Source organism: Vombatus ursinus, unplaced genomic scaffold (genome assembly GCF_900497805.2).
Source record: "Vombatus ursinus unplaced genomic scaffold, bare-nosed wombat genome assembly UNPS02014774.1, whole genome shotgun sequence".
In the NCBI taxonomy this organism is placed as follows: domain Eukaryota; kingdom Metazoa; phylum Chordata; class Mammalia; order Diprotodontia; family Vombatidae; genus Vombatus; species Vombatus ursinus.
This window is the reverse complement of record NW_020954552.1, coordinates 1307237-1330428: the sequence shown is the minus strand read 5'-3', so window position 1 is coordinate 1330428 and position 23192 is coordinate 1307237. Positions and strand designations below refer to the sequence as shown.

At 35.9% G+C, this 23192-nt stretch overlaps 1 protein-coding gene across 9 annotated transcripts in view; it reads right to left on the bottom strand.

Annotated features, from left to right (window-relative positions):
- The window catches only part of FAM172A (family with sequence similarity 172 member A), a 503376-nt gene that overhangs the window by 122142 nt on the left and 358042 nt on the right, over positions 1-23192 (bottom strand). For 8 of the 9 annotated variants that reach the window (XM_027864257.1, XM_027864253.1, XM_027864252.1 and 5 more), the window contains one exon: positions 19645-19729. In XM_027864257.1, coding sequence (XP_027720058.1) covers positions 19645-19729 — 85 coding nt within the window. Of the gene's footprint in view, positions 1-422; positions 547-19644; positions 19730-23192 lie in introns of all 9 variants that reach the window. The other variant, XM_027864258.1, reaches the window with a different exon arrangement.

Below are 23192 nucleotides of genomic sequence, written 5' to 3'. Positions count from 1 at the left end.
ACACACACACACACACACACACACACACACACACACACACACACACAGAAGTAATGAACTCTAAAAGTTCCTTATAAGCCCACTTCTTAAGGCAGAAAAAAAAGAATAAGTTCGGAATGAGTAGATGAGTAAATGGAATGATTATTAAGGACAGATAGGTTTTTAGGAGTTAGTTAAGAAATACATGAAAGTGGCATGAAGAATTAGTGGGAGAAGAAGAAAACAGAACCATGTTGGGTGGGAAAAGATGGAAGTGGGACTCAGGAGGAGACCTAGGAGACTAGAGAGACAGAATACCATATTGGAGGGGTGCAATGGGTTGCTCAAATACTTATGTAAAAAAAAGACACATTAATATAGTATTATCTGACATTTACATAGTATATTTTTGAGGTTTAAAAATTGCTTTATATATACATTACCCCATTTGATCTTCACAGGAAAATTATGAGATAGGGAGTGGAGGTATTATTATCCCGTTTTTAGAGATGAGACACTGAGACTGAGAGAGATGAAATAATCCGACAACGGTCACATAGTTACAACCTGCCAGAGGGAGGATATGAACCCAGATCACTCCTTAATGCCAAATACAGTGCTCGTTCACTATACTACATTGACTAAGGATTATCTGCATGGAAAGAACATTTTGATCGTCTTGACTGAGTGAAAAAAATTAATAGGTTACTATATGGCAAGCCCTAGGCTAAGTGCTGGGGATACAGACAGAAAAAGCAATACAGTCCTGCTCTAAAGGAGTTCATACTTTAATTAAGGAAGATAACAGATACAAGAGAGTTCAACAGTGGTGCAGCTGGAAAGACTCAGAAGTCCTAAGGTTGATGGCAAGGTCATGGAGTCTTTAGGGTTTGATAGCAGTTCAGAGAACGGTGCCTTGAGGTAGTGATGGGGAAGCAATAAAATTTGGAGGACCAAAGGATGCAGTGTCAAGGCAGATAGTCCTCCATTCCACCAGAAGTATTGTAATTGGTGTCTCTCTCAGCTCATCCAAGCAGTATGAGCTCATTGTCATTCAACAAGCTATGGTGAATGAGATATTGGTGGCCCAGGGGTCAAGAACAGGGGAGAGATGGTAGAAAGTTGTGAAATCTTAGAACATTATACATTAGTTTTGTAAAATTGGAATAATAAAAACATCAACCATACAGGGTTGTAGTGAAAATCTAATGAGATAAAAGATGTAAAATGCTTTGCAAACCTTAAAGTGTTACAGAAATTCTAGCTATGTTATTATATTACTGTTATTATTATTTAACATCTCTAAAAATCTCTTATTGTGTTTTTGATAGCTAGTGTGAATATAGCTCTCCACCACACATAGACAGAGGCAGCAGGGTATAAAGGCTGAGCTTGAAGCCAGAAGACTTGGGTTTAAGTCCCAAGCCTTGATGATGACCTGTGGCATGACCATGGGCCTCCATTTTGTCATCTTCAAATCAGGAAAGTAATACACAGGCTTAACAGGGTCACTGAGACAAGACTGCTTAAACCACTACATAAATGTGAGCTATCCTTAAGTTACTTAGTTTAAGTTAACTTAAAGTTAAGTTAATTGAGTTAACTCAGTAGTTACTTATGGTTCTGTCATGGTAGGAGAGAAAAGAAATAGGGTCAAGATGAAGATCCAGAGTAACCAACTTCATATTGCTAACTCCTTCCTTTTCCACATGGCAATGGGGTGAAAAGGAAGGAGGCTTAGATTTCGAGACACAGAAACCTGGTTCAAGTTCCAGTTCTAGTTTGCAGCTCTGCGATCTTGGGCAAATTATTTAATTTATCTGAGTCTCAGTTTCTTTATTTTTCTTATGGGGCAGCTAGGTGGTACAGTGGATAGAACACTGAGCCTGGAGTTAAGAAGGCCTGAGTTAAAATCTGGCCTCAGACACTCATCAGCTGGGCAAGTCACTTAATCCTGTTTGCCTCAGTTTCCATAAAAGGAGTTGGAGAAGGAAATGGCAAATCACTACAGTATTTTTGCCAAGAAAACTCCAAATGAGGTCACAGATGCGACTGAAATGACAGAACAACAACATCTATCTTATAGAGCTGTTGTGAGGCTTGGATTAGATAACATAAATGAATTCACTTTGTAATTCATTTTTGTAACTATAAAGAACTACATAAATATAGGAGCCATTATTATGTTTCTCCATATATAAGGTAAAAAATATTGTTGTCTATGCATCTCCTTATTTTTTGTGAAACAAAAACTCTTCCTCAGAACAATTCAAGCAGCCCCATCAAGAAGTTTAAGATGATAAACACATATTAGTATGTGATTAATCAGATTCTTCCAGGTTCTGGAAAAAAGATTCATAACTCTTACAGGACACAGAGGTACCATTTAGATAACAATGGTTTAGGTGTATATATGGCACCCGCGGGTTTTAAAAGTGTTAAAGCAACTTTTAAAAGTGCTAAGCCTCGCTTCACACACCAGTTATTAGCATCGTGCATTGCGCCCTGGGAAAACTTGCTTGCAAGTAACAACAGAAGGAGTCTGCCACATCATGAAACATCTGTACAGCTCTTCATAGTGTACAAAGAACTTTTACATTCACTATCTCCTTAGCAAATGAGAACAATAACTAGCATAGCTGTAGCATTTTAAAGTTAATCAAACACTTCACCAACAATTCTATGAAATTAAGTAGTATTATAACATTTTACAAAAAAAAAAGGAAACTTATAGTCTAAGAGGTTATATGAATTGCGCAAAGTTCCAGAGTTAAGTCACAGAATGAAGAGTTGGACTCCACATTGCAATTATGCCGTACTGCCAATCAGAAGTAGGAAGAGTTGAGAAGATTAAAGGCTTGAACTTTGGTCCAAAGAGGATATTCTTCTTCCTTGGCCTCTCCTTCTAAGAGAGCAGTTTGGAGCTGCTGTTTAGGAGGGAGGAATATATAAGACTAGGAAAGCATGTACAATGACAGGGAATGATGTTATCTCTCCTCCAGTTACTCTGAGCATCTTCTTTGGTGGTCTCCTTTGTACAGATCACATTCCAACCTTCATTATAGCCAAATGTCTTTTGGAGACATACCTTATTTCTCCCTTCTAGACTGTATACTCCTTGACAGCTAGAACTATATCTAATTTCATCATTTCACCTGTAGTAACTACAATAATGCCTTGCACATAGTAAGCATGTGAATGCTTATTAAATTGAATTGAACACTTAAAAATGGCCTATGGAAGGCAAGTAAGAGCATTAGAATCATTACTAAGTGGGCATCCTCTGAACCTTTATGTTAGTCATGTGGATTCTTAAATAGTTCTGGACTTTTTCTTGGAGCTGAGGAAAAGCCATGCATATCACTGGGAGATTACTAATATTCATACACTCTTATGCTGCAAAGTCGTTAACTACAATAGTCATACCGCTATGTCTGCCACAACAAAACACAAACTGTGTTTTAGAATTCCTAAGATTTTTTTTTGCCACTATGTTACATTTAATTAGTTGTGCCTGCCAACTGAAATTAAGGATATCTTACTTTAAATGTAATTACTTTCTCCTAGGGACTATATGGCAAAGGTGTGGTTACTATCAGCCATAAAGCAAGAAACTGTGTTAATTTCCCTAGTGATAATTTATTGAAAAGAGAAACATGAATAAAAATCTGACCAGATTATCTTTTGGGAATTGCTTTTCTATATCTCCTAAACATTGGCAAAGGACAAAGGGAACCATTACCCAATATAAATAAACAAGGTCATCTCAAAATTTCAGCTTATTGCCTTATGTAAAAGGTCTAATTTATGGAAACTCACTGTCATAAAAGCTGTATAGTCTAGGAGAGAAAAAATAGGACTTGTCTACAAGTGGCAATTGGCTATAATGAATGTTACAACGTGATAAATTCAAAAGAGAGCTCCAAAGTGCTCTGAAAAAATGAAGAAGAGAGAATCATTTCTGGCATTGCCTTAAATGCAGATTTCTAGGGAAAGAAAAATAGGATCCTAGGGAGTAAAACGTTTCAGGGAAAGTCAGCCCAGGAAGAATGGGAGATGCTCAAGAATGAAATTCTGAGACTATAAAAGAAATAATTCCATTGAGGAGGAAAATGGGATTTGTTTAAACAGAACATTATGTATATGCAGAAAACTTACCTACCACTTAAGATTTTAAAAAGAAATGAAGAGAAGGCAGAAGCAGCATCAGGTAACAGAGAATATAAGAGTATGACACTGTTCTATAAAAGCAGAATCTGTAATACTAAAGCTCATAATGAACTGAGGCTGATAAAGGAAGCTAAGACAACAGAAAGGGGCTCTTTTGGATATGGTGAGAGAAAAAGGAGGGTCAAAGAAGAGATAGGAACTTTGCGTGGGTTAGGGGATAATGATAACCAACAACAGAGAGAAGGTAGAGCTATTCAATTATTTTGTTTCTGTTTACTCTGCAAAGAATAAATGTTATATTGGAAATGACAAAATAAAAACAATGAATGACACTGATACCTAAGACAAGGAGATAATACAAGAGCACCCAGTTGCCTTCGATGAATTCTAGTATCCTGACCCAGATGAACTTGGGTTCCAAAAGAAATGGCAGATGTGATTGCTAAGCCACTGTCAGTGATAGTTGAAAAATCATTTTCAAAAAAAAGACATGAAGAGAATCTACAAACTACAGGCTCTTTTTGGAAAATGAAGGCAACTTGTCCCTCTCCAATTTTATGTTATCTCTTGCATTTTTCAAATTTGCCTTTGGTTCCTAGAAAAATTCTAAGCCAGATTATTAAGGAGATGATTGGCAAACATATAGATAGAAAAGTAGTCATTACCAAGCTCTATTATGGCTTTATCAAGAATGGGTCATACAAAACGAATCTCATTCCCTCTCTCTCTCTTTTTTAAATTAAAATGAGATTACTAAACTACTAGACGAGGGTAGTGATATATAGTTCAACTTAGATTTTGGGGTGGGGGGAAGCTAGGTGGTACAGTGGATAGAATGCCGGGTCTGACATCAAGAAGACTCATCTTCTTGAGTTCAAATCTGGCCTCAAACACTTACTTAACCCCTTTTGCCTCAGTTCCTTATCTGTAAAATAAGTTGGAGAAGGAAACAGCAAATCACTCCAGTATCTTTGCCAAGAAAACCCCAAATAGGATCATGAAGAATTGGATATGACTGAAATAACTGAAACAACTTAGATTTTTAAAAAGTTTTTGATTAAAAAAAGACTTAATTTTTTTTAATAAAATAACTCTTTATTTTTTGGAGAAGTAGACATATGGATTAGGTGATAAAAATCAGGTGTATTTATTGCAGGCTTGATGGGCAGGCTCAAAGAACAGTTGTTAACTATTCAAAGTTAACATGGCAAGGAGGTCTCCGGTGGAGCACTCCAGGGATTTGCGTGTGTTCTTTTGCTATTTAACATTTTCATCAATGACTTGGCATGCTCATTTAATTTGCAGATGACACAAAGCTGAAGGGATAACTAACATGGCAGATTACAAAATCAAGACTTAAAAAGGATCTTGACAGACTACAGCTTTGGGCTAAATCTAGGAGGACAAAATTCAATAGGGACAGACGTAAAGTCTTGCAATTGGGTATAAAATCAACTATCCAATAAAAAGATGGGGCAGGCATGCTCAGATAACAGTTATTCTTTTAAAAAAAACTGGGTATTTTAGTAGACTGCAAGCTAAATGTGAGCTAATGGTGTGATATAAAAGCCAAAAAAACTCAATGGAATCTTGGACTACATTAAGAAGAGCATAGCTTCCAGGAATAGAGAGGTGACATTCCTGCTGTACTGTGCCCTCATCAATCATCTTCTGCGGTATTATGTTCAGTTCTGGACGTCATAGTTTAAGAAGGACAATGGTAAGTTGGACAGTGTCCAGAGGAAGGCAACCAGGAAGGTAAAGTACCTGGAGTGTATTTTGTACGTGGCCTGGGTGAAGGAGCTGGGCATGGTAAGCCTGAAGAAAAAGAAAAAAAGACTCAGGAAGGACATGATAGCTTTCTTCAAGTATCTGAAGAACTATCACGTGGAAGAAGTATTAAGTTTATTCTGTTTTGGCTCCAGAGGGCAATTGGTGAAAGATGCAAGGAAGTCGGTCATGTTGGGCAGAATATCAGGAAAAAAAAAAACTTTCTAATGAGCTGCCCCCTAGTGGAAGGGCACGCACACCTTGGGAGATGCCAGGTTCCCTCTCTTTGGAGATGTTCAAGCAGAGGCTGGACGATGTAAGTATGGTATAGTTGGGGTTCCTTTCATGTATGGCTTGGACTAGAGAGTCAATGATTTCCTTTCCAACCTTTAAATTCTGTGATTGTTTTTAAAATGGTGATTTAGTAATCCAGGAAAGTACAACCACATGATATATGGGGCATGTCCATACTTTTCTGACCAGTTTCTTTAAAAAGAAACTCTTGTCACACTTCAGTAACTGCCCTAAATATTTTTTGAAATGCACAAAAAGGAAGAAAGGGCAGGTCAGATGTACACATGGACAAGCAGGACAGCTTTAGAACATCTGTTTTAAAATTGGTATATACTTTATAAAGGTGTATATAATTGATATTTGTGCTTCCATTTTCCATTCTTCTTTGTATATGGAAATGTTCATATTTGTTGATGTTTGTCAAATTCATAATAACAAAAAAATTTGAAAATAAAAAAAAAGGAAACTGATCTTTGGAATTCTATCAAAGATTTCACTACATTATCAGAAGCCCAAACCATCTGCAAATTGGCCAACACACAGCTATTCTACTTGCCAGTTTAAAATGACAGACAAGGGGCAGCTAGGTGGCACAGTAGATACAGCACTGGCTCTGGAGTCAGAAGGACCTGACTTCAAATCGAGCCTCAGACATTCACTACTTGTGTGACGCTGGGCAAGTCACTTAACCCCACCTGTCTCTTAAAAAAAAAAAAAGATAGATGGTTTAGTAGTAACAGGTATTGATGATGTCCGAGATGTCAATGGAAACAACATAGAAGGAAAAACTTGTAAAAAAAAAAATCTTCTAAGAGAAATACAGATATCTCATATTAGTTAAATTAGGCATCATGCTAAGAAACTGAACAGTTATTAGCCAAACAATTCAATTACCTAACAGAACCTTTTCTCTTTGGAAAAACAAAAAGGACTGTGAGTTCAAGAAAGGAAAGGTAAATTTATATTTAAAAAACAAAATGAAACAAAACCTGTGCCTTTAAATTCCTGGTGGAATCAAAAGAACATCTTTGGATCCCCTACATGGATTACACTTGCCATATTCTTTACAGTAGCATTTACTTCATTTTAAAATTCAATTTTATTTTATTTTCAGTTTCTCTCCCTCCCCCTTCCACCTCCCCTCACTACTGAGAAAGCAAGAAAAACAAAACCTGTTATCAACATGTAGAGTTACATAAAACAAATTCTTGCATTAGTCATATACAACAATAACAAAACATCTCAAAATACATTTTGAGTCCATCACTTCTCTATCACGAGGGGGGCAACATGTTTTATCCTAAGTCCTCTAGGATTGAGGTCAGTCATTGTATTGATCAGAGTTTTTACGTCTTTCCAAGTTGTCTTTAACATACTGTTGTCATATACATTGTCCTCTTGGTTTTGCTCACTCCCTCTTCATCAGTTGATATAAATAAGACTTCCTAAGTTTTTCTGAATCCATCCCTTTCGTCATTTCTTAACGCATAAGAGTATTCCATCACATCCATATATCATAACTTATTCAGCCATTCCCCAAATGACAGGCACCTCCTCATAGTGTTTAGAGAAAATATCTCCTGTTCTTCTTTACTGTCTATGGAATTCTCATTGTATTTATTTCTTTATTACCAAAATCTGAAAAGTAACTATACTTTTTTGTAGAAGTATTTAAGGAACATTTTTAGAAGTTGATTTACTGAATCTGTGGTGCTTCAGTGTCTACAAATCTGTGTCAGGCGTGTTTAGAGAGACAGCGATTCCCCTGTGTGCCCCAAGAGGATACCAGCCAGCATACATTGCATGTCTATAGGATAAAGGAATCGGTATATTCAAGTTCCAGAGCAGATAAAGAGCACATGGCCTACAGGCAAGCATGTACCACTTCTCCAGAGGAAGTAGAAAATGTGGGGGCCTTGGGAGGCAGAGGAGGAACCACAAAAGCTAGGAGGCAAGGACTGCATAGAATGGGGAAGATGGGGACTGTATAAGTAAGTGGAAAAGGGAATGGCATAAAAGAAAAAAATTTTAAAGCCTTAAATGAAGAGTATGGGCTGTGAGCAGAATAGACTCACAGAGGAAGAGATGGAAAGATCCAAGAAAAGGTACTGGGGGAAAGGAGACGAGTCGCGAAGGAAGAAAGATAGACAACAAAAACAATGATGAAGGAAGAAAGGCAATACAAAAGAGGGGAAAAACAGATGAAGGAAACAACATAATTATGTGTGGAAATGGGGAAGGAGACAGATATTCATTACTAAAGATAAAATGTGCTGCCTTTGCTACTGCTGATTCTCAACTTCCTTGTTAGGATTAAAGAAGTATCTGGATGTACAATTAAGAGCCAAGTAACAACAGTATGACGAGGAGAGGAAAAAATACCTTGGCATGTAATTTCCATTTGTAAATACAATTCTCATTATCTAATTATTCATCATGAAGGATTTTATAAACAATCAGCCTTAAATTTTTTCCCTCTCATCTCTAAATGGAAGAAGATAATTCAAAAGCAAAGAGAGCTTTGCACCTCTACTGCCAAATTCTCAGATTTTTTTTTCTCCAAATGGCTCTGAAAGCTGTAAAAAAAAAAATAAAGTAATAAGAAGTATTTATTCTTTTTTTTAGGGTGAGATTTCAGGAATGATATATAAGTTATATGTGCCTTCTTACTGGGAAATAGAATAAGTCAAATTAAATTTAAATTATAACTGTATTTTTATTGAATATGAATAAAAACAAACTCTTAATTATATAAAACATTACTATAAGCATAGATAAACTAACTTTAATCCTTCACAGAGGTGTCCCTGGAATTTCTTCACTCCAGCTGTTTACAATGACTCACTGAAAATACTAGTACTTACTAGGGGGTCAATTTTTACCTTAGTCATCCATTATGTTAATGAATATAAGGTGGAAAAGAACAATGAAGTTAATTGATGAATAAAAGTTAACAGGCTGATTCTAAACTATATAAAAATAACTATCTGAAAAGTGCTATCTCACAAGTGAAAACATCATTTGGAGTGTTATAAACATACTTGGTGAACAGCAAAGAGAAAGGCTAACAGAAATAATTTTTTATAATCAAGAATGGTATATTTTCATATATGTTAACACACCTTGAATTTTACGGCCTCTTCACGTAGTGTAAAGTGTAGAGTTCTCAATTATCTAATTAGTTTAAGCTGTGTATTGAAACATATTAGATAATATAACCTGAATGACAGTATATTTGAGAAGTAATTAGTGTTGATTTTCCACTCAAAGCTTCAGCAGGAGATTAGGAGTGAAAAGAAACAGATCTCTACTACCATTTTCTCAGGAAGAATTTTCAGCAAGAAACTGAAGTGTACATTTAGCAATTACTCAATAATTCAGTCAATATAAATAGTGAATTTAGCTATATATATATACACATATATACATACATATATATGCATATGTATATGTATATATATACACATATGTGTGTGTGTGTGTGTGTGTTTGCATGCATACATGTCAAGGCAGCACGGCATAGTAGAAAGAGCCATGGTGTGTAGTAAGTAGACCTGGGATCAAGTCCCACCTAGGACACTGAATAGCCATGTCTTCTGGAGAAAGTTAGAGGTATCCCTTCCACATCGCTGGGGTTAGGGGTATGGAACTCTACCCACCCTCACCCCCAGCTCCCGCTATCTAAAAGATTCATGTAAAATTTTTTGGCCCTACTGACATACCAGAGAAGTCGTCTGAATTTTTTCTTTTTCTTTTATGGGGCGTTTACAGCACCTTGTAAAATTTGGATTGATATTATACAATATTATAAATAAATTTTATACATTTTTGACTTTATAAACTTTTTCTATGTTATCTGCTGGCCTTTGTATGTCATCTACAGCTTCTGCAAAACTCCCCCCAAAATTCCCATTTAATTTCTTATGCTGACCTGTGATATACTGAAACTGCGATAGCGGAAAGTTGCAATGTAGAAAGGATAACTGTATTTAAAGTCTATGAGCCTCAGTTTTTCATCTGTTAAATAAGGATGATAATAGAGTACTTGCAATATTTAGGGCTATTTTGAAGACAAATTAGATAATGTTTAAAGTGCTTTATGAACTGTAAAATATTGTATAAATGAGTTATTATTAAGTGGTGGTCTACACCTTTTTACTTCATCATAGTCACCCTATTTTGTTAGTAACAATTAAAATAAGCTGATATAGACAAAGATACAGATACACAAACATATGAAGCAGTATGGCAGGCACAGCGGATCAAGAGTTGCCCTCAAAACAGTAAGATCTGGATTCAGATCTTGCTTCTGAATTGTTTTGGCTGTGTGATCCTAGGAAAGTTACCACTAACACTAAGGTGCAGATAAGGAATTAATTTGCACTAATCAAAGGGGTTTTCTTACCTGCAAGTTCTTTATACCAGTGAAATCATCAGTCTAGTCCTTGTTCCTATGCATTTGTATATAGGTATAATCTTTTAAATTTTTTTTTACCTCAGTATCACCTGAATATCTCTCTCTCTCTCTCTCTCTCTGTCTGTCTGTCTCTCTCTCTTTCTCTGTCTCTGTCTCTCTCTTTCCTCAAACCCAGATTTATTTATATCTAGGATTTTACATGAAGATATCTATACAGATAGGATACCATAAACCTGGAGCAGTAACTTTTCATATATAGCCCAAGATTATATTAGGTTGGGTTTTTTTTTTGGAGGGGCAGTTCTTCACATGACAATTTTATAATCTAATTTCACCATCACTACTATTTCCATGTTTCTTTCAGCTTTATTGTTTCCAGAGTTAAGTGGATGACTGCTTTTCCTTCAGACCACCAGCTTTCATTTTTATTACTTCAACATATTTTCCACTGCTCTGGATTCCCAGTTTCTGCATAATATCTTGTGACCCTTATCAATGCTACTGGGAATATGGGGAAAACATAAATAAATCATTTATTTATTATTTATAAATAGAATAATAGCAAAATGACATATTATTACCTTTTTTGTAAGAAGATAAAATAATCAGTAATAGTTTTCAAGTAAATAACCATTTTTAATTCTGAAAATTCCTAATGAGAACATATAGACCTGCTTGGACATTGAATGTTATAGTGCCTTCCTCCTTATAATCTAAAAGTAGCTTCTCAGATATGTGATTTACCTTTTAGAATACCCCTGTAGAGCAGAGGCAGGTAGTATCATCTCCATTTAACATAAAGAGAAATTGAAACAAAGAGATTAAATGGTCCTCTCAGTGCCACACAGAAACTGTGAGTAGACAGGAGTGAAATCTACCTAATGGATTAAAAACAAAAACCAAAAAAACCTCTCAAGTTTATTTAATGTTATAATACTGGAAACACTTGAAACACCAAATACCATCAGAGAACTTAAGCCTCCTACAACCAGAAGCACTGGAGGGCAAACTATGGGCCTCTGCGTAAATCCTACATGCAGGGTATCTGCTGGTTGGGCCTCCTTCCCTGCCATCTTGGGAAAATGAGAGAGATCTAGAGTTCTTCAGGAAACTAGAGCTGTTTGAGGTAGGGTATAAAAATGGGGGAGTACTCAGAACCACCTGAAAACCTGATACACAGTACCTGGCACATAGCAGGTACTTAAGAAATGATTTATTTATGGAGATTATTATAACTATTAATGAGATTTAATAATTAATTGACTAAATGACTGACTGTGGGAGCTAAATGCACTAGAGGGCCTATGCCACTGAGGACTCAAAACCATCAGCAAGCCTGAGGTATTGCATCTTGGGAGATGACCTCACCTCCTATTTTACTGAAGTGAAGGCCATCTTTGGCAAGCTCCTTCTCTCTGTTAACTTCCCTAATGCTCGCCTCAAAACCCCTCTCAGTCTTCAACTCCCTTCTTCTATTCCAGTCTCTGATGAATTGGTGCCTGTACTGGGTTTCATTCAAGCCATGCTTCCCACTTCCTTCAGGAAATGCGTACTTACTGGATATATCTACACACAGGTGTTTCATCAACATGTCAAACTCAAACATTTCCCTATGGTGCACTCCCATCACCCCAGTCATCTTGCATTTGTAACACTGGAATCATCCTTGACTTTCCCCTCTCCCTCCAAATGCATATCCAATTAATTCTCAGATATATTATTAAGGTAATATATTAATTACCTTATTACCAATGACCATTTCCTCCCTCTTCCTCCTCTTTAATCTCTCCTTATCTACTGGCTCTTTCCTCCCTGCAAACATACCTGTCCAAGTCTCAGTTCTTAAAAAAAAAATATTACCCATTAAGCTACAAGAACTCCCCTCCTATCCCTATCCCTCTCTTTCATTGTAAAAAGCTGAGAAAAAAAAATCATTTTCATCCACTGCCTCCATTGGCCAATTACTCTTTAACCCCTTATAATAAGGAATCTTATCTACTCAACTGCTAAGCTCCTAACTGCTTAACTCCAATGGCCTTTTTTCTAGGTCATCTCTCATTGACCTTAACTTTCCTGCAAATTTTGATACTGTTGCCTACACACCCCTCATAGACAGATTCTCTTCCTTGGTTTCCATGATACTTTTATTTCCTAATTTCCCTCCTCTGACTGCTTCTTGATTTTTTCTACCTGTCTGGCTGTTTCTTTTCAGTCTTCTTGGCTGATCATTATCTATCACCCACACTTTAAGCACAGCTATTTTTGAAGGTTCTATTCCCAGTCTCTTTTCTCCATCTATACTTTTCTTTGATTAGCTCACAAGCTCCCACCTGTTCATTTGTTATCTCTACTCATATAAGCATATATATACACACACATATATTATATATATGTATGTATGTATGCATAATTTCTTTCCCCAACTCTGGTTATCACATAACTAACTGGTTAGATCTACTTGGGTAGATCTTATCTGATTTCCTCTTAAAACTCCCCTCTGATTCTGTTGAGGGTATGTCCACCCTTCCAGGCAGCCATCTTTGTAACCTTGGAATCATCCTTGACTCTTTCTTTTCCCTCACACTGCATGTTTGATCAGTTACCTCCACAACTTTCATATATGTACTCTTTTTCTCCATTCCACTACTTCACTCCCCCCCATCAATTTTGCCTACAAAGACCATTTACTACCCTCCTAAATTGTCTCCTAGCTTCTAGTTTTCCTTCTCCCAATCTATTCTGTACTCAACTGTGAAAATAATCTTCCTAAGGCACATGTCTACAAATGTTACATCTCTACTCAAAAATCTTTATTAAAAAATCAGCTTAATACTTAAGACCCACCACAACAGGATAACATTGTCTTTTAGACTTATTTTACATTGCTCTCTTTCATAGATTATACTCTGTCTTTCAGGCAAACTAGATCATTTGTTGCTCCACAAACGTGATTATTATCTCTTCTCTGTGCATATGTACAGCTCTCCCATGTCTGGAATGTACTCCCCTCCCCCTGCATTGTGAATATTCTCTTCCTCCTCAAACTACCTTGTTTCTTTTCTCTGCAGACATGTGGAATCTTCCCAGTGGAACATAAACTCCTCAAGGGCAAGAAATCCTTTTTTTTTTCAGTTGTATACAGATACCTAACCAGTGTGTCTGCCCCACACAGCAGACATTTAATAAAGTCTGGTGAATTTAACTGAAAACCATACTTTAAGTACAAAGTGTAATGCTTCTAGCACATGGTTGTAGATTACTAAAGATTACAGTTTCATTCATGAAAACTCTTAGAACAGGCCTACTGTCCTAGAAGTCAATGACAATGATATTTTAAGGACTATTAAAGAAATTTACTATATGTGCTTTTGAAATAAATATTCATGCCATTCACAAAATGAAGTTATTATGGGCCACAGACCTAAAATAAATTTTGGAATTTGAAGGGAGACAGACTAAAATAACTGTAATGGGAAAGTACAAAGTTATTTAAATATGCACTTCTGAAACATATAATATTGCAGATCTAATTCACTGAAACTGTATTCTCAATCACTGCAGGATAGAGATGGTGCAGGGCTCTTCAGAGCAATGCCAGTATAGTTCAAGCTCTGGAGGGTCCTACCAACATGCATCAGCTTCAAACACAGGCCCAGGGGTGGGATTTATACCTCAATCTGAGGTCACCTGAGTGCAAGGAGGCTCACCACCAGAAACCAGTCACCAAGGGATGGGTTTGTTTTGTTTTGTTTTTTTTTGGCAACTCACCATGACTAAGATAGTAATCTACAATAATGAGGATGAAAGGTACCCCCACGCTGATGAAGTCATAGATCTTTGATATACTGACGTTAAGGTAGTTCTCATATAATTACATCCAACCAAAAGGATGATATAACCAGGGCTGTGCTGGTGCCAGTTTGCATGAAGAGAATTCGTTGTTAAAATTTTAACGTGAGCACTGACATCTCTAAAATTGGTAAATACTACAAATCAGGGCTTGGTTTATTGATTTGTTGATGGTCTAGACTTAAGAAAGTAATGGAGAAAATGTTAAAAATGAAGGTTAATTTAAAAGGGTGTCACATGTTTTGCAGCACCAATTGCTAAACATTTACCAACACACCCCTAAAAATAACCTAAAAGCATATAATTTATAAAGACAAAAAATATCAGACTTAACCAAATTAAGTGAACATTCAGTATAACCAAAACTAATTTAGGGCCAATACCTATTAAAAGTTCATAGCTTCAAATGCTGTTAACATTTTAAAAGACTTTTAGTCTATTCAAAAGATTTATATTTATTTTCATGGCCACCCTCTTCATAGCAATACAATCCATGACCTTTTAAGGTATATTTAAAAAGTGAATACACCAGGTAGCTTAATAAGTTAAATGTAGATAAATTTTAGTGTCCCTTTGCCCTCGTTTTCTCATGATGTTTGAAAATATTTGGTACATTTGTCCTTTTTTTTTAGGTTATACATACACAATCATGTTAAACCTATTTCCACACTAGTCATGTTGTGAAAGAAGAAACAAAAAAAAAAGGAAAAAAAAATGGAAAAAAAACATAGAAAGTAAAAATATTATGCTTCAATCTCTATTCAGACTCCATTAGTTCTTTCTCTGAATGTGGATAGCATTTTCCATCAACAGTCTTTGTAAAATTATTGGATCATTGTATTGCTAAGAAGAGCTAAGTCTATCATAATTTATCATTGGACAATGCTGTTATTACTGTGTATGATGTTCTCCTGGTTCTGCTCATTTCACTCAGCATCAGTTCACGTAAATCTTTCCAGGTTTTTGTGACATAGACCTGCTCATCATTCCTCACAGCACAACAGTATTCCGTTACAGTCATATACCAGAACTTGTTGAGCCATTCCCCTCAATTTTCAATTATTTGCACAAAAAGAACTGCTATGAATATTTTTGTATATGTAGGTCCTTTTCCCATTTTTATGATCTCTTTGGGATACAGACCTAGTAGTGGTATTGCTGGGTCAAAGGGTATGCACAATTTTATAGCCCTTTGGGCATAGTTCTAGATTGTTCTCCAGAACCACTGGATCAGTACCCAACACCACCAACCATTAGTGTTCCTATTTTCCCACACCTTCTCCAACATTTATCATTTTCCTGTTCTGTCATATTAGCCAATCTGATAGGTATGAGGTGGTTCCTCAGAGTTGTTTTGCATTTCTCTAATCAATAGTGATTTAGGACATTTTTTCCATGACTATAGATAGCTTTGATTTCTTCATCTGAAAACTGCCTGTTCATATCCTTTGACCACTTATCAACTGGGGAACAGTACATCTGTTCTGCAGAGCTTTGATCTTGCTCAATGATCCCCTACCCACATTCAGCAGTCCAGCAAGATGGGACTTTGTGCTATGCCCCACACAATTCTCCCTCTCCTGTTTCTACATTGTTAGACAGGCTATCCCCTAAGCCTAGAATGCACTCTCTCCTCCCCTTTACCTCATAAGAATCCCTAGTTTCCTTCAAAACTCAGCTCAAATGCCACCTTGTATAGGAAGCTTTCCTGATACTTCTAAATTCTTAGCCCTCCTTCCTAGACGCCTCATTTATTTTCATATATTTTGTACATATTCTTCCTCCCGATGGAATGTTAGCTTCTTTGTGTCCCCAGTGTCCAGCATAGTTTCTTTACACATAGAAGGCACTTAATGAATACTTGTTAATTGATTATCTGATTATCCAAAGGAGCTAAATGGAGTTCAGGTATCCAGGTTTGAGGAACTTAAAATAAATATTCAATTCACATTACTTGACTAATGACAAAAATATACTTAAATTCCTTTTAAAAATTAATGGCTTTGTTTGACTGATCAGTCTAGTCCCTTTGAAGTTTTAAATTATGAAGTTTTAGATTATATCTGTAAACAATTTTGAATCTTTAAAGTTCCCGATCACTTCAATATCATCTAAAATGTCTGAAAATTTCAGAATTTTTTTTTCCCACTCGGAAATACCTACAATGAGATCCAGATATTTCAAAAGGATCCATATAGCCCACACAAGCTTCAAATACCTACTGGGTATTTCCACTGATATATCATGCATCACCTTGGATACTGGAGGCCTAAATTCAAATGAATTCTTTGAAACTCTCTCTCCTTCTTGACATTTTCATTTCATTCTCCCAGTCACCCAGGCTTAAAGATCTTTCACTCCCTACTCTTTCAGGCCCTTATAGCCACTTATTCTTCAAATTTTATCTGTTTTTCCTTCATAATGGCCCTGTGGCCATTCTTTTATCTCTGCTTCTAGTGTCACCCTCCATCCTGGGCTCTCACCAAGTCACTCTTGGATTATTGTAACAGCCACTTTTCTAATGGGTTTCCCATGTGTCAAGTCTTTTCCCTTTCAGTCTATCCTATATACATCTATTAGATTTATGCTCCCAAAATGTCATTTTTCTTTATGTTTTTGCCCGCTTTAAAAAAACAAACAAACAAATATGCCTTCCTGGGCACTAAGGGAAATCACTGTATATTTGTTTAAAAATAGTTCTGTACTGTTCTAATATAGTTTAAAATGTTCCAGAAAAAAAAAAGTCATAGCCCTTTTACAAAATGTGGATTTGAAGGGACTTTGCTTGGATAATCTGAAGTAGTTTCATGCAAACTAATTTTTACATCAAAGGATAAGAAATTAAGTAGTAGAAATGGGCTAGATGGAAAGAAAATCTATTGACTGGAAAGACAGTCATGGGATATTTAATCCCATGGTGGGATTTTGATGTGGAGATACTTTGACTCCAACTCTAGTGGTCTTTCCACTGTGACACTTACTCAGCCGGATATTTAATGAAAACACACACACACACACACAGAGAAAAAAATAATGGAAACCTCTTTCCTCCATTTTACTCCAAGCTTTATGGAGGAAAAAAAAATGACAATAAACAAACAATGAAGTTCTTGTGGAAACAGAAAGGAACAGAACAGTTGGGTGGAGGGGCTGAAATGAGGAAATGAGGTTAGGGGAAGTACTGAGGTGAAGTTAAGCACTTTATCACAACTAACTTGTAGGCAAGAAATAAAGGTCTAACATACCAAAGAGGATCCAAGGCTGGAGTGAAGTCATCTATAAGAACTTTCTGATAAAAGCACTATTCTGCTTTAATTAAGTTTGTTTTTAAACCATAATTGACTCGACTGAGTATCCTACCTCTGACACTTACTGTCCATGTGATCCTGAGAAAGTCATCCAAGCCCTCTTGGCCTTAGCTTCCTCATCTGTGAAGTAAAGACGCTGGGCCAGATGGCCTTTATGATCTCTCGATCTATGATGGTGATCTCTTTGAGTTATCTAAACTGTGAATAAGCCTACCTAGCTGGTCTCCATGCTCATACCCAGGCTGAACCTGGCGGTACTGTTGTTGTTACGTCATTTTCAGTCATGTCTGACTCTTCAACATACTGGAGTGGTTTGCCATTTCCTTCTCCAGCTCATTTTACATATGAGGAAACCGAGGCAAACAGGGTGAAGTGACTTGCCTAGAGTCAAACAGCTAATCTCTGAGGCAAGATTGAACTCAGGTCTTATGACTCCAGAGCCAGTGTTCTATCCACTGTGACACCTAGTTGGCCCTGGTGGCAGTTTCTAAGTTGCATACAAAGTGACCCTAAGTAAATAGGTCCTGAAATGTTAATATTTTCAACCTAAGGCCACCCAGTGACAAAAGCATCACACATGCTCATTATCTATTAGGAACCTACCTGCCCATTATCATTACAAGAAAGCTCAGGCTCCATAGACTGGCATCAGAGGTCCTGCCCTCCACAGTCCAGCCCAGCAGAGTAAGTGGCACGGTGGAAAAACCACTAGGGTTGGAGTCAAAGTATCTCCACATCAAAATCCCACTTTGGAGTTTCTTCAAGTATAGTCTATGAGATCCCTTACAATATCTCTAGGTCTGTGCTCCCATGACTTCCAATTTTATGTCTGATCTCTCTGATCTCTCTGTTCCATCCAGACTGGTTTATTCAATGACCCCCAATACCTCATACATATTCTTGTTTTTACCCTTTGCTCACTGTGATCTCTGCTGAGAATGCCCTCCCCCTCTCTTTCTACTTGTACTTCAAAACCCTGCTCAATTTTTAAACATTCTATATGAAATGTTGTTCTCTGACTACTCTGGGCCTCAATCAGAGTATATTCCTTGTATATTCCACTCATTTAGCACTATATCACATACAATTCCCTTGTGATATGTCTCAACGGGTTATTTAATTTTTGTTTTTATTGCTTATGTATGTGCATATTATGTGTACACAAGCTTCAAAACCAACTTTCTACATTTTGAGATTCTTTCTGCCTTATTTTTCATTTATAAATTGTTGCCCACTCACATTACTGAATAATGTAAAGCTATTCAATAATTTTATAGTGCTTGAATTGTACATTTCCTATGATTAGTACAATAATTCAGAATAGAGAATTGTTCTTATTATTTACAATGTAGAATGTTATTGTTTCATGATTCTAAGAGAGAACATATAGCCTGTTATTTCAACATTTCTGATTTATAATTTTACATATTTCACCAATGGATAACAGAGGTTTGCAATGAGTATCACTAAAATGATTTTTCCTTTGTTCAGGTATTTCTTTGCTTGTTATCACATTCTCTTTTTAAAGGGAAAATTCAGTCTTTTGATATGAACCAGTTATACTTAATTTCCAGCATTTGGAGGTAATCAGAATTTTGAAAAAAAATTTATCTGGTCTAAAAAGAAAGAACTACTGTACAAGGTAAAAGTGAAAAAAATTTATACAAGGATGCCCATTGTGACAGTGTAGTACAACACCATAAACAAAATATGTAACCATGGAAAACATGAGAAATTTAATACTAAAAGAAATGACATTATTAAAAACAAAAGAAAACCTAAAAAAGAAAGTAGCTACTCACACAAGTATGTGAGCAACCATGCACATACCCATAGAAGGTGCCTAAGAACACCTACCTGCAGAGACACGAGGGCAGTCAGGCAACATGGACTCCACTGATGTATCTAATGGTTCTGAACTAGACACCCAATTACAACAGTTCTGTAAGGTAATAGAAACAATTTTCTGATGAATCAATAATTTAAAGCAAAAAAAAAAAATTTTAGGGTCCAAAGATTGTTTTTTTCCCCTCAATAATCAACTACTAGAAATGTATTTCCTTATCTTCCAAATAGTTTAAAACACTTTTCTTTACAAACAGTTGGCAATCGTTTATCATGAATACAAAAGAGTAGTCTAAACAACTCAGCCACTCCTGTGTTCATATTAAGGGGACACATAATCAGTGAGTGACAATACAGTCTGCTGTTAGTGAAGGGATAGCTATAAAGTCATAAACAAAGGAATAATAATGAAAATGATGCTGTATTTTCACTTTTTGATCAAAATTACTTATCTGATCATGTGAACAGGAATGAATAAATTTCTATTCTATTATTTTAATGTGGAGTCCAAGGAACAATTACATTTATCCTTACACTAAGAAGTTGGCCTAACTGAATTTAACTTAACCCTATTCAGAAACCTAAATAGTTCAAAAGAAATAGCATCTAGCACACTGTGAAAATATTTGTTTTAGGACACAATGCCTGTCATTTTAAAGATTTACCTATAAAAGAATGCGATGATTTATAGCTCAAATAAATGAAATAAAAGAAAAATCCTACACTCCTTCCCTCCACACAGTATAAATCTTTATCTAAAAGTCTAGTCTTTTAAAAGCATGATCAGTTTCATATGGCTTTGTTTTTTAAATTTCTCAGAAAAAAAACCCATGAATTTCCATACAGATTTTTAAGAAATCATTCCATCAATCATGTTTGGAAAAATGGTTGATTGCTATTCTAGTAAACAAGCATGTATTGTGTATTTTTAGATGCTTGCTGCTCTAGTTGTGCACCATGGAATCCGTTCTCACTGTGGAAAGATCCTTGACTGGTAGATCAAGTGTCTTATTGTATTTTCTTAATTCATTCTGTCTGGAAGAAGATGTCAGCTGTGTTGCAGTGAGGAGAGAATTTCAAAGGCCCCAGTCCCCACCAATAAAGGCCAAGGAATGGCTTTTGAATAGATTTGTCAAGGCAACCCTACTGTTCTGGGACCAGGGAGAGCAGGAATAACATAAAGGAAGGGTTGCTGTACGAGATTAGAAAGTGAAGTTCACAAAGCATGGCAGATTTTTGTAAGAAACAGTAGATCAATGAGACTATTGAACTGTGTGGAAAAAAACATGAAAACAAACACACCATCCAGTAATGTTCTTAAATGCTATTTCTCTCTTTTAAAATTTAAAATGGATGAAAAAACCCCCCTGAGTATTTTCATGTTTCACAAAAGCTTAACGGTTTAAAGTAGAAACTATTCTGTAATATGCACTCCTAATCTTAATTAACAGCTGAATGCAAAGTTACACAATGTAGGATTGTGGAAAATATAAAGAAGTAGGGTTTTCATAAGGTATTTTATTCATTTGAAATAAGCAAAATTAATATTGCTACTGATAGAGCCCCACATCAGAGAATTCTAGATAATGCAGAAGATTAGCACACAATTAGCCAGCTTTTATATACAATGTGACACTTGCCTGTAAGAAATAAGTATTCTCCAAAGCAGTGTCAAGATATGTAAATGGATGATTTGTTTTATCATTCATCACAGCTCCTAATAAATTCAAAAATCATGACTTCTATAGGTACTAAAAATAGGCCTCCAATGATACAGGAGAGATAGCTTCAATGAAGAATGCTTTTTTTTTTAAACAATTTAGTCTTTCAATGACAGCAATTAACACTACAGACAGACAGGCTGCGATTAGGTATATATTTTAATTATCATTCATTCTACAAGTTCCCCTAAATCTGATGAAAGTTAGATATTACCCAGGTGATATCTCAGACTTAATAATTCTCACCTACATTTCACAAATGTAAAAATACTGCTTATAGAAGATTTCTAATAGTAATGAATGTTAATATACTTCATTAATCATTTTTTTTCTTACGATTGGCTTTAAGTGACTGAAATGAGAGTAACTGTAATGAAATTTGCTTTAGCCCAAATATTTAAGGCCAAGATGTAGAGATCCAAATGATACAGACTTGAAATTTTAATTTTTATCTTGCAATAAGTTTTAAGGCTTTGATTTCTCAGAAAACACGGAAATTCCCTGACAGCTTGTGGGGGCAACATCCTTTATATTTTTAACTGTTAAGTCAGAGCTGTCAGACTGTGTCCCAGGTGATGCTTTATTCCCATCAACTCTGACCTATCAAACTGTTAAGGTTAAATCCAGAATTGGTGGTCTAGATAGAAGACTAATAAAAGAAAAAGGTCTCGCTAATTGCAGAGGAAACCCAAATTTGCCCATTTAGAACAAATCATGACAAATGAAGTAATCAACTTAATATTTCTTCAATTTTCGAAACAGAAACAAATTACTACAGGAAACAACCCCACAGAACTATAGTCCCTACTTAAGGAGAGAAATTCGTAACATAATTCGGGGTTTTTTTTTTGTGCTACAAATTTCCCTTTAACTCATCAATCCCACATAAGAGATTTAAAGGCTCAGGTGATAGTATTATTTTCAACTTCAAGTAACAAAAGAAACCCAACTTGTTCTTTTAAATAATAAACAAAAATCTCAAATTTTGAAAAAGGCAACAACTCCTTCCCTCTCCCCCCTCTATGGTTCTGAACAAGTAAGTAAAATTAAAAATAAATATAACTGAAGTAGTCTTTAAAAATCTAATAAAACTCTACTTTGGGGGGGAGGGGAGAAAAGGTTTGGAACTGGCTATCAACATTGGTCAAATTACCTTAAACACTGATAAGGTTAAACTTTGAAATTCCATTCATAGTTGTTAGCATACTAGAATTAAAATCACACCCTATTCTTAAATGATATTCCCAAAGAAATAAGTACAGCGTATCTTGGAATCAGTACTAAGAAATAAACTTTAAGATTCCAAGTATTGAAGGAGGTTAGAGGATTTAAAGACTCCATGTTTACAGGCAATGTGACTTTAAAAGCTTCTAAGAGGAATATATAGAAATTTCCATTACTTAAACGATTTAAAGATGTTTTTGTTGTCATCATTTCAGCCATGTCTGACTCTGACCTCACTGGGGTTTCTTGGCAAAGATGCTGGAGTGGTTTGCCATTTCCTTCTCTAGCTCATTTTACAGATGAGGAACTGAGACAAACAGGGTTTGGTGACTTGCCCAGGGTCATACAACTAGCAAGTATCTGAGGCTAGATTTGAACTCATAAAGAAGACTCTTCTGATTCCAAGCCCAGTATTCTATTCAGTGCACCACCTAGCTGCCCATGGGTAAAGGATATAAACAGGCAATTTACAACACATGTTGGAAACAATCACTCGAAAAACTGTTCAACCCAATCAAGGAAATTCAAATTAAAACAAATGTAAGGTACCACTTCACACTTATCAAATTGACAAAAATAACAGAAATGGACAAAACTCAATATTGGCAGGATTGT